The 13,276-nt window shown below is 43.9% G+C and overlaps 1 protein-coding gene across 5 annotated transcripts in view; it reads right to left on the reverse strand.

The window, feature by feature from the left end:
- The window catches only part of LOC142567709 (uncharacterized), a 210,774-nt gene that overhangs the window by 81,409 nt on the left and 116,089 nt on the right, over window positions 1-13,276 (reverse strand). For all 5 annotated transcript variants that reach the window (XM_075677883.1, XM_075677879.1, XM_075677884.1 and 2 more), the window contains exon 2: window positions 2,607-2,745. Coding sequence is in view for 2 of the 5 variants with exons in the window: in XM_075677879.1 (XP_075533994.1) it covers window positions 2,607-2,745 (139 nt within the window). In the remaining 3 variants the exon portion in view is untranslated. The remainder of the gene's footprint in view (window positions 1-2,606; window positions 2,746-13,276) is intronic.

Consider the following 13,276-nt stretch of genomic DNA (forward strand, 5'->3'; position numbering starts at 1 on the left):
GACTGCAGGACAGACGAAATCAAACTTTTGCATAAATTGAGGAAAAAAGCACACATCAAGAATAACCGACCTGTATCCCTCACATCTACATCATGCAAAATTTTAGAGCACATAATTCATAAACATATCTTACATTTCTTAGAAGAGCACAAGGTACTTACACACGTCCAACACGGTTTCAGACATGGGTTTTCTACGTGTACCCAATTAGTTGAGACTGTGCACAATCTCACACATGCGATTAATGAAGGGAAGCAAACCAATGTTATATTCATGGATTCACGCGAAGCATTTTACAAGGTGTCACATAAATTCATTCTTAAATTGGGGAATTATATACAAGATGACCAGATACTTATATGGACTGCAGCCTACCTTTCTGACACCGATTCGTCACCATAAACAATACTAACAATGCAGAGGTTGCGCCTGGCATCCCCCAGGGATCCATTTGGGACCACTTCTATTTATATTATTTACTAATGGTATTGTGACAGAACTTAGTTTCCGTGAACTCTTTATGCAGATGACTGTATTTTATATGAAAAGGTATCTTCTGTTGATGATAAGGTGCCTCTGAATAATGACTTAGCAACGGTCATTGCTTGGTGCGAGCAATGGCAAATGTCTATTAGTTTTGAAAAAAGTTTTTATGAGAATTACACATAATAAAAAAACGTCTTCAATTTGCATATGGTGTTCATAATATATTTCTATTAGAGTTAACACAGTACAAATATTTGGGCCTGTGGATAACGAATTACCTTCCCTGGAAAAAGCACATAGAATACCGTTGTAGCGAATTCTTTGCATCAACTGTTTTTCTGGAGGCGCTCACAGAAGCCATCTACGTGTAGTGTTTGCTTATTAGCATACAATTCCTTTATTCGTCCGTTGTTAGAATATGCTGTAATTATTTAGGACCCATTCACTTTAATTATTATGAAAAACTTGAATTTATAAAGCATATGGTAGTTAGGTTTGTTTTCCAATTCCCAAGGCTGTAGGTCTGTTAGCGAGCTCATAAGGTGCTGTGTATTACCTCCGGTGACTGTGCGCAACTGTGTCTGCCGATTAAAGTTCCTCTTTCAACTGGTAAACGGCCATTATAATGTTAACATTTCTCAGTTTTCTTACTTACTCATCAGGTTATGAAACGAGACGATGGCATGACCAAACATGACCTAACCCCCTTCAACGTATGGAATAACTGTTACAAATATTCTTTTTTCTATAGGACAGTAAAAGACTGGAATAATCTTAGTACCAAGATTGTTACCCAGAATTCCTTACCAAGGTTTGAAAAATGCTTGCAAAGGTGATGAATTTGTGTTTGCTTCAATGCTTCTATGTTTTTATATATTTTTTACCAATGTATCTAGAATTCTTTATATTTATTTTACCAATGTATCTAGAATCCTTTACCAATGCTTGAAAATGCCTGCAATTCTTATAAACTTGTAAGTCTTTACATGCCCTTATAAATGTCTACGTATACCCACCCTGCTTTGATCTGGTATCAGATTGCAGTATCTAGAAATAAACAAATATTTGGGCTTACTTGCAGTTCTGCCACAGCCTCCACAAAGCCAGCGTAAAACGAAGACCGATATTTCGTTCGTCGAACAATGGTTTATTAAAATCTCTGACTCAATCTCTGGAAGATGTTGCCACGAATGCAATTTCGGAGGTTTGCAGTTCCGCTGAACGTTTAATTATCACCACAGTTTGGCCGCTAAGGTTGACTAAATACGAAACGTTACATCCTTGGTTTGCTTTCTGCGGCAGCGAGAGCCTGGTTTTGCATGGCATGGCCGGGCAGAAAATAGTGTAACCAAAGTGCAAATTTGAGTGCCGATTGTGGTTGCCATGGGATATTTGTGACCAATAAGTTTCACGAAAGCAAGCAGGTTGCTTGTCGGTGTGCCGCACTATCAACCCAGTAACTAGATTTAAAGCATCACAGGCACGGCATTAGCTCATTAATCGAAGCAGATGTACCAATAGGGTGTAAAATGAGCGCCAGTTCCACTCGTATTTAGCTGGTCCGCATATATCGCAAACACACAACACTTTTATAAAATATTAGGAATGTATTGTATAGCATAAAACAGTTTCCATTTTCTTGAGGCCTAGTTACAATTATGCCGCCAAACACAGTTACACTGCTAACACGCCAAAGCTGGAACGGACTGCTCAAGTTTGAATAGCAGAGCTAAGCGCTAGCCAACGCATGTCTATGGATATGGGGTTTGCCACTGGGCACGCACACCCGGCAACTTCATCCGAAATTAGTGTTTCGGTGCAGGTTGCTGCAGCTCGATGGTTTGGCACAACTTGGGCGCAGCACTTCCATCCTTGTCAATGCTAGAGACACACTTTTTCTAGCTTTCTCTTCTAGCAAAGACCTGCTTTCTACATTACATGTAATTTTAAGATTTTAGCCTTTTCTTCTATACGCAACAAACCTCAACAAAATCAGTGCGATGTATCTCTCCCAAAACGGGTTTCCTTGTTCCCATGTAGTATCTAGAGAGGATCCTCCTGAGGTATAGCTTCATCTTAATGGCAGTGCACTATATGCTCAAAAAATTAAAATCTCTTACTTTTGGCAAGAATCTTAATAGAGCTGATTTTGGCATTCTTGTCGTAGCAGAAGATAGTGGGCACAGCATCACGACGCAGCTTCTTGACGCCGTACCGCTCCAGCACAATGGCCTCAAACTGGTCATCCGTAAAGTGGTCCTGGGGGAAAGCACATGCACATGATGAAACAGACACTGTCTTCAACTACTACACATCTGTACATACTGCAACCCAATAGAATACTGAAGGAGCGGGCAATTTAGTTGACTCCCGTTACGCTTTTTCCTGCCAAATTTCCTTTCTGAAAACCAGGAAAATTTCCCAAATTATTTTATGGCTGATTCACAACGAACAACTTTTTTTATTGCAATATCATCGCTTCTTTATTTTATGATGTCTGCCAGAGTCATTTTTTATGTTCTTGAGTTGCAGACAGGCAACGAGGCTGCAGGAAAAGAGTCTATAGGAGGCCCTACATTTGTTGGAACCCAAGTCTGTCCTTCAAGTCATTTCTGGCACTGTGAGGAAAGGAAACCACATAGGTGCTGGCAGCAAAGTGTTCTCGCCAAGCTGTGCACGTGCAAGACAGGCCATCAGAGGCTGAAACTCTTCCTCGCAGTCATCAGAACTGAGTTCAAGCTCTGAAAATGACTTAATAGAGCTCTCGAGCTTTGCCGTTTCCTTAATGGTGAGAAAATGTCCAAAAACACCACATTCCAGTTGTTCAAAAGGGCAGCCATTGTCACCATTTTTAAAACCAGAATTCCGCTGCGTTAGTTCCAACCGCAGCTCTCCCTCCCCCAAACGAAACAGTTTTCTGGGAAGCTTGTGCCATCGAGTAGCAAGACTCGCACCAAAATTACAAAACATCGTTGACATTCAGTGGACCAAAGAAGATTCCTGGAGTCCATGGCACTGAAAGAGTTGAGATGAACTTGGTCGAATATTTGGATGTGAGAAACAGAGCTTTAGATGTCTAATGTTGCGGCAACTGCAGGCAGCTTGCCAAATAAGCAGGTGCATAGACGTGAGTGGCCAAAATTGTGCCACCACCTTGTGGCACAAAGCTCAACCAGGCGGACTGAGAGCCAAGCATACACTTATTTGATGCGGTTGTGAATTTTCCACAGACGTTTTTGCACGACAATTTGCACCAGACGAAAATTTCCACCAGCAGCAAAGTAGAATACACTTACTTACTGCTTGGTTGAGTTCAGAGCCACCAGATGGTGTCACTACTGTGGCCACTCACCTTTATGCCCCCGTCGAAGCTCACAATCCGCCCAAGCTGCCCACACATACTCGAATCGCAAATGTCTGGACATTTAGTTTACCATAGATTCAATGCAAGAAATAAAAAAAATAAAAAAAAATTCATTTACACGGAACTGCAAGTTTGCTGAAGGCAAACTTATGTACATAAAGCCTGCCACTTGGCTCTGTAGGCTGCCCGGATTGGCCGACTTAGAGATGGAGATTCTGCTAGCTACACAAGGAGCAAATGGCGTTTTGAATTGCACTTTACATAAATATTTACAAAGTTTGCACAAGAATGCTCGAAACTATAGCCAGAGGCTAGTTTTGGGTCCAATTGAAGAAAGTACATTGGGTAATCAGCAGCACACAAAATTCAAAAAAAAATATTCAATTGTCCAAAAGGAAATACATACTGGCATCAGTAAGCATCACCATAATACCCACTACTAACAATTGTGCCAAACTACGACTGATCACTAACTTTAACACTATTACTAGTGGGTATCATCCATGATAGTTGCTGCTAAAAAACTACTAACAATTACGCCAGCAGTGACAATGACAAGCAACCTTTCGAGCGGTCTCTGCAAGGTGATAATTACGGTGATAAAACGAGGACCAGCAATGTTCATACATAATGCAGATGACAATGCCAAGAATACCTTAGTATATTTTTACCACAATAGCATGAGCTCCCTTTTTCAGCAGGCTACAGGTGAAATGGCAGCATTTGTGAGGGCATGTAGGTTTCCAAAGTGCTGGTAGACAACAATTACTCAAAAGCTTAAGAAAGTGCATAAAACAATTTTTGTATCATGCAGATACAATAAACCACTTTTTTACAACAGTGTTATGGTTTTCATTCTGTTTCATTTCTTGTATTGTGTCATGAATATTCTAATGCATCAGTGCTACAGGAGGTCGCAAGGTTAAATGTACCACCACAGGGAACTTACCAGTCTAAACCTTGCAGAACAAGTAGAGTCAGTAAGTTGCTAAAATTAAATGGGCCCATTCAAATTTATATTTACCTCAAATTATGTGAGCAGCGGGTGAACAGAGTTTCCTTGCTAGGGTCAGTAGTGAGCACAGTGCCAATGCATGTAGACAAAGAAAATACAGTTTCAAAATGCACAACGGAATTACTAGGAGTAAAAAAAGAAAAAAAAAAGCAGGCAGACTCAACTCCAGTTGACATACTTGATGAAAATAGCGCTACGAAGACGCGGACTAAAAGAACAACATGTCCGTCGTACATGTTGTTCTTTAGTCCGCGTCTTCGTAGCGCTCTTTTCCTCAAATATGCAAAACCAACTCGCCCACATCAAGCTTCTGCTGCTCCAGTTGACATCTACGTAAAGCGAAGCATTCTTAGATTGATTAGCTCATGAACCATGTTTGCGTGCATATGAAGTGTGTTTTTTAGGTATAAATATTAGTATTAAATAGCAGCTTGTTATACGAAGGAATGATTTTATATGCAGTGAATTATGCTGGATATTATATACACATATTTACATGGAGTACATCATACTTATATTATTTGTTTAAACTTTTAGTGGTGATCCATAGTGTCACGTTGTGCTGGTGTTTCTGATGCATCCGTTTCTTCTAGTGCAACTGCGGAGTGAAATGTGCCAAGCATCTCAATGCACCGGCTTGACCACGAGAAAGGGTGTTCTATGCCGTTTGTCAATGCGTGTGTCCGTGGCATCCGTCGTTAGAGGCCAGATAAGTACAAAAAAAGTGCGTGGAACTTTGCAAGAAAGCTTCACTTTAATATTAGCAGTTTCACTCAAAGATAGCATTGAAAGCAATAGCAAGGTTTAGCGTTGTGCTGAACACATCTCAGAACACTGGCATGATAAGGGAGCACTGTCAGCGCTGTTGTACCTCACTGGTACACAAAATGAGACCAAAGAAAAACTGCCAGTGCTTGCTGGCAGCCAACGAAAAGATTACACAGGCTGTCCTTTCTGCTCAGACTCGGGTGTTCGCACCATGGCATGGTATGTACACAGTTGATCAGTGGGAACACGAACATGTGTACACCCATGCAAGGAGGAAAAGTCAAAATGCTGCCCTGGTTTCAGAGCTGACTGAGTGGAGTGTGACTGTGCGTCCCCTTTGCTACACAGTTTTTGCCACCAAATACAGTGTGTATGGCGATGACGTGAATGCACCTCAAGTGTATCTATAATTATTATTGCAATAAAAACAAGGGGATAAAGTTACAGAATATACAATATAGCTATAGTTACCATGAGATATGGTCTGAAAGTATCAATAACGTGCATATCAAGTAAGTAGACTTTTAGTTGACTTTTGAATATACAAGGGGTACGAGATAAATGTATTTTTGCGGGTATGATTATCCGAAATGATATGTCGTACTTTCTGGCCTATAAGTCGTACCTTTGTATAAGTTAAACCCCCCTCAAAAGAGCAGTTTTTCAGTTTAAAAGAAATGTACATGAGTTGCAACAGTGAATAATACATGCTTGCACCAGCCACCACCTCTGCAGGCATCTCACAGTAGGCAGTGCCGACATGCGTGCAAGCGCCTTTCAACGTCTAAACAGTACTTTTCAGAAGTATTTTATTGCAACAGCACGAACGATGCTATTGACAGCTTACATGAAGGCGTTTAGTCAAAGCAATCGAAGTCGTCCGCCTCCAAGTCACTTACAAACAATGCAGTTACTTCAGGAAGGAGTTCCATTGAGTTTCATTGGAGTTGTGCGAGTCCCGGAACATTCTTTTGCCGACTTTGAATTACCTCCCTGCTGCTCAATTTCCACGCTCCACTGCAAATTCAACTGCACACATCTTGAATTTCGTGTCGTAACTTCACCGACTTTGCTTTGCAAACAGCCATGCGGTTAGCGAGATTGCAACGACACACGTGATGTGCGCAGCAACAACAGCAACAATTGAAATGAACTGTAGTTGCTGTGCATGGCAGAAGGTGAGCGCAATTGGATGATAGGGCGTGGCCAAGCATCCAATCTGACTTCGACTGTATCTAAGTCGCACCATTCTATAAGACGCGATTACAACGAAGGCGCCAAATAAAACAGCGGATGAAGGAAGGCGACACGGGACAACCACATAGGTGTAGTCGTAACTCGCCCACCACCACATGCTCAGTGACTTCATATATAAGACGCACCAATGAAAAATTCAGAAACAAAAAACACCGACTTATACACCTGAAGGTACGGTACCTACGAACATTGTAGTGAATTTGTGGTAATTTGTGCTTATTCTAACACTAATAAGGTATAAGGTTTTGATAAACAGCGAATCTTCTGCTATTATTAATGATGCGTAAGGTCAAGGTTACGAATGAATAAGTAGTAGCAAATGTCAGAAAATAAGCCAGGATATTTTTTGGAGGGCAATATATATATATATATATATATATATATATATATATATAATTTATTTGTTACAGAAATGTACCGCAACCCCCTCCTACACGCAACAAGAGCACTGATTGAAATTCAATTTCAGTTGCATGAATCTAACACCCAGGTAATTTAATCTGTTCAGGGTCGCATATTTTCTGCACACCTCATATAAGAATGCTGAACTGATTACAATCATTAACAAGTGCTTCACACTGCACTCTTCTATGTTTGGTGTGTTTTTATGCAGTGTCCCACATAACGTGTGCCAAAATAAAAAAAAAATATGAAAGTGCCACATAGGTGGACAGAACCACCAAGGAATGTTGTGTGCCATCGCTTGTAACAGATGAGACTATATTTTGTATTTTGCGTAATTATATATTTACTTATTATTAATGAATTAACTTATCAAATATAATCAAACCAATATTGTTAATCAGTTAATCAGAAAATTGCAGGCCATCATGAAAAAAATTCTGATGTATCTTTCTGTGGCTCTACACATGCTACATAAAGAGTTTTTCTAAGCCTTAAAAGAAAAGAAGGCCCGCGATACACAAAAAAGTCCCGCATGGCCAGTCACATGGCCCTTTTGGGTATTCAGTGATGCGACAACATATACGATTTCAGATTTAGGAGGCAAAAGACCACTGAATGAGATGACGGCCTGATAATTCTACTACGCTTAGGCACTTTTAACATTATGAACGTAATAATGGCATAGCCTTTAATACCGTTCCTTCTTTTTTAAATGTCGTTTTATCCCAGCTTCGAATATTTGCTTCACACCATGTTTTTAATGCACTGGGGCTTCTCTATAAACACAGATACAACTTAATCAATGATGGCTAGCAGATGGTGGGAGCTCTTCTCTTTGCATGGCCTACCATTTTCCTTCCAAATCAACCATCTCTCCTTTTTGGCATAGTAACATGTGCAGTTTTCATATTTTCCAATGTAATATTCAAAAGTGGGCTGCACAGACTTAGAATTTCCCTTGGTAGGGCAAACTACAAGCTCTTTACAGCGTTGTTGTATGGTGTCTGCTGGTTTGCAAAGCGGCGCTCGACAGAGAGTTTCGCATATTGTCACGATCACAAATGTACTAGGCTAACCTGTAGTGCCCTTCTATAGAACTAGAAGTATAATAGGCCCGATATTTGTATGTGCCAACCGTGCACCCACGGCGCTTCACGACTTGCACGGATCAGACGCTTTGCACGGATCAAAAAAAAAAAATCCCCTGCTTGTACTGCGGGGAACAAAATAGCAACATCGACACCAAACTCTCTTCTCCGAGTGGCAGCAACAACTTTAGTGACAATGTTTATGCCTGCCTATGATAATTTGTTGGAGAAATTAGTTTCCTGGCGAGTGAGCAGGTGCATATCTCTTGCGGGATAGAAATAGGTGCATCATTGGCTAGTACTAGTATTCCGCTTTCACCTGCAGTCTCATTTTGAGGGCAGGTTGGGTGAGGCGGCCCTCCTGTGCCCTCCTTTAATAGGTGTGTGATAATATATGGTACGCGGGAGTGGAAAGTATAAACATATGAAGGCAGTGCGTTGTGCGGGGGCGAAGAGGACACCGACTCTTTGCAAATACCCGTGAGAGAGCCATCATCATCATCGATGCCGATTTGGGAGCGTCGACAGTGGCGCCTCGAAAAGCGTGGCGCGAGAGGGTGTGGCCCGTGGCGTGAGCAGTGCGCGAGGTTCGGCGTTCGACGGAAAAGAGCTTCCTCGCTGGGCCTCTGGCCCATAGGAGCTATCACCGCCCGCGCCACTACGCCACACCCGAGTCAACGCTGTCGCCAGCTGAGAGGTTACCTCGCCCCGCTCTTCCGCTGGGCAACTGGTCCAGGTGGGCTGGCGGTCCTTAACCAGGGCGATCGAGCGTTCGGGTGAGCGGCCACAGCGCTACCCCGCCAGCTGTGGATGCGACCCGGTGACTGCGGCCGTGGGCTCTCGAGCGCAAACCCCGCCGGATGGAAACCGGGCATGCAGAGGCTCCAGTATATCGACTGTTGCGCAGGGCCACCTGAGCCCCGCGAGGCGGTCCGACCCTGCTGTCTAACCGTGCTGTCCGACCCTGTTGTCCGACCCTGTTGTCCGACCGTGCTGTCCGACCGTGCTGTCCGACCGTGCTGTCCGACCGTGCTGTCCGACCGTGCTGTCCGACCGTGCTGTCCGACCGTGCTGTCCGACCCTGTTGTCCGACCCTGTTGTCCGACCGTGCTGTCCAACCCGGCTGTCCAACCCGGCTGTCCAACCCGGCTGTCCAACCCGGCTGTCCAACCCGGCTGTCCGACCCGGCTGACCGACACTGCTGTCCGACACTGCTGTCCGACCCGGCTGTCCGACCCGGCTGTCCGACACTGCTGTCCAACCCCGCTGGCCGACAACGGTTCCATGAGGTCTCCGACACGGCGACACACGCTTCCGCCTGAACTGTAGGCCATGATAATTGACCGATACATATATATAGCTGCATGTCATCTATGATGCATTTTGGGGAACTGTCACGTGTGTGTGCCGTTCTATTTGTTATGTGCGTCAATACAAGTCCGATGTGTGTTTGTGCTTCGGCGCGCTGCTTCTGCCTCTTTTGGAGTGATCCTGCACCCAATAACATCGCAACGTGCTTCTAACTAGTGACATTTTTCCAAAGTACCCTGTGCAAGAAGAGAACACTCCGACCTTGAATAGAGTGGGCGAGAATGGCAGAGAAATGGGCTAAACAACATCAAATACAGTGATTTTAGAGTCAGTGAAATTGTTCTAGATGAATCTGATATGTGCTGCTGAAAAAGGGACATGCAATTTATGCCTATGAAGTAATTAGCTCAGTGGTGTGAGACGTCGTTAAAGGGACACTAGAGAGGAAAATTAGGTCAAGCTAAAGTGATAGATTAAAGCTCCAGAGTGTCTATGACTTCAATATTATAGTGAACAGATCTTTAGCAATCAAATTAAATGCAGGACATGATTAGAGACTCCACCAGAACATTCAAGTACTAGCCCGATGATGTAGTGACTCATTATAATTCTGTCACTATACTCAACTACTCATAATAAAAAGATCATTGCATTGTATTATAAGATGGAAGAAAGTGATACTTGTCTACCTCTATTTGACTCTTAGAGAAAAGTAACTTTTCGACGTTACCCTTGACAATGACACGGGATGTTGAAAAATGTAGTTTTCGCTGGACTATATGCGCACTTTCACGTTTCAGTAGTAGTTTGGTTGTTCCATATTGCTGGGTGGGTTTTGCTGGTTCATGAGACACACAAAAAGTGCAAGTAGCAAAGGATGGGACCCATTGCGACAAGCGTCAAAGTTCATGCTCATGATTCAGCTCGTGCTTTCCCTTCATCTTTTGCACTGCCGGCTGTCCTAGCCCGGCTTCTGGCTCTGCTCTTGTGTTTTGCATAAGAAACCGTAGCGCTGGCTGCCGGGTACCATTTTACTCACCGGTGGCAGTAAATGATGGTGACTGCACATGCAACGTCACAACTGCCCGCTCGGGGGGGGGCAGGCAAATTGAAATGCGGGAGAGCATGCGGACCTTACAGACGCAACTTTCTCTTAAATAATCTTTTCTTGACACAAAATAAATGCTATGAGGTCTCTGGAATGGTACTTTAACAGTTCACATTGATTAAATATTCACCTTTTGTCTCCCTTTAAGGAAGTGTAAAATGGACAAGAGTCATGCAACGCTGCAGTGAGTCAGAGGGTGACACTTGCGACTAATACGAGGGGGGACCCAAAAGTAACCAGAATCGTGCTCTTGCGCAATGTGCTTGTGGTACGAGGTTTCGCCACTAGGGCACTGTGGGAGGGCCTCTCCTGAGTTAGTATGCCAAGTGGCATCAACCGACAACAATGCATATTGTTTTTCTGACAGTTTTGTGTGCATGTCTATAGTGTACTCAAAACAATAAGAAATGGCAGATTCTCATGAACGACGTGCGGCTGTGAAGTTTTGCTTTTTACTCGGTAAGAACGCAGCAGAAACTATTGTGATGATGCAAACAGCTTACAAAGAACAAGTTCTCAGTAAAATGCAAGTGTACGAGTGGTTTGTTCAGTTTAAAAGGGAGGAAATGACCATTGAAGGCCAGCCCCGTTACAGTCGTTCTTCGAGTGCGCAAACCGAGGGCAATATCGCCAAAATCCATGATCTCATCAAGGAAGATCAACGCAGAACAATCAACCAACTCATACTAACCTAGGTTATCTAGGAGCTCTGTTCAGCACATTTTGCGCAACGATTTGGGAATGTGACGAGCGACTGCTAAGTTTGTGCCCAGACTTCTCACTAAAGAGCAAAGGGATCATCCTGTGGAAGCCTGCCATTGTTACGGTTGGCATGTAACACCCCGGGAAAAAAGGACGCTTGAAGGACTCAGCTCAACCGGAACGAAGGATGAATTCCTAACTTGACATGGTTGTCTCGAGTGGATGACCGGTCGGTGCCCCGCAGTGCTTACAGGCCTCTTCGTGAGTGTGCATGCCTAAGCGTAACGAAGGATGGATGCCTAATTTGCTAAAATTGTCTTGAGGGATTGTCATTCTCGCTGGCACCCTACAGTGTTCACAGGCCTCTGTGTGTGTGCGGGGGAACCTTTTTCACAAACTGTGCGACTCAGAGAGACACCCTTTCCACGAACTGCCACGCTCTACAGGAGAAATTCCGTGAAACAACATCGCCTAGAAGAAAGGATCAAGCCACCTGCGGAGGCGAGCCTGTACAGGCTCACTAAAAGTGACAGCAGCTGCAAAGCCACGACGAGGACTTACGTCACCTGCTGAGTGCCACCAGCGGAGGCGAGCCCGTACTGGCTCCCCGAAAGTGGGAGCCGCCCATCCACAACTAGATGCAGTGCCTGTCACGTGACGTTGACGTGAGCGAGATCCTGCCTACGATTTTAGTGGGCCTATTTAAGGGGCCCCGCAATGTACTTTTACACTTCATTCGCTTCTTATCTTTCACCAACCATTGAATAAACCGTGCAAGTTTCGCACTAGAGATCACCTCGTCCCTGCCTGATCGCCATGTTCTACCGGACTCCTGCAGCCTGCCGACAACGCCACGCTACCCAATAGTAACGCCAGTCTGGCTTCGAGAAACATGCGTCGTAACAACTGATCGGCAGCGGTGGGATACGCTACCCTGGAGAACGCAACTAGCTGGCAGCGATTGGGATATGCTACCCTGGAGACCCCAACTTTGGACGACATATAAGTGATCGTCTCCTCTTCGTCCTGGTGACAACGTTCAGAAGGAAGGTGTCAGGATTCATGACTGCATATGGTGAGTGCACGGCTTTTCTTCACTAAGATATTACTTGGCTTTAAGTAATTTTTGGGGAAGTACAGAGCAGTGATTTTTCTTTAACCGTTGACAGAAGTTTTGAGCACGTCGAAGTAGTTATAGAACGAAGAGTTAGCAGCACTAAGGGCGGCCATGAACTTGAAGGCACTAAAGAAGCCGGAATCGTTGAGCTTGGCCAGAGATTTGGGTCTCCAAATTGCCAAATCAAAGAGAAAGCCGGAGATTATTGAGGCGATCGAAGCGACCAGGGCAGACGACGATGAACTGAAGGAATACCTAGAGAGCATTGCGCATAAGGATGAAGAACGTAAGCACCTAGAAGAAAAAGAAGAGCACGAACGGGTAGCACGTGTAATGAAGCTCTTAAGAAGGAGATGAATAAATACAGACCCGACAAGCCAAAGCGATGGTCAAAGTTGAGTCAGTATAGCTCGAAGGAAAGGTCAGATTCGGTGAGAAATAGTGACGAGGACACCGAGGGAGAGAAGGAACCACCCGAACGGAGGGCAGAAAGGCAAAAGAAAAAATTACCGACGATTACGTTACTTCCTAATGCGAAATTTGAGCGCAGCAAATAAGCTGTTTCACCTTTTCGATAGATTGAGGCAAAGAAATCGAGCAACACATGTATGCGCTATCACAGAATTTTTTTTTTATATTTCCCGTACTCCTGGAT

This window comes from Dermacentor variabilis, unplaced genomic scaffold (assembly GCF_050947875.1).
Source record: "Dermacentor variabilis isolate Ectoservices unplaced genomic scaffold, ASM5094787v1 scaffold_14, whole genome shotgun sequence".
NCBI lineage: Eukaryota > Metazoa > Arthropoda > Arachnida > Ixodida > Ixodidae > Dermacentor > Dermacentor variabilis.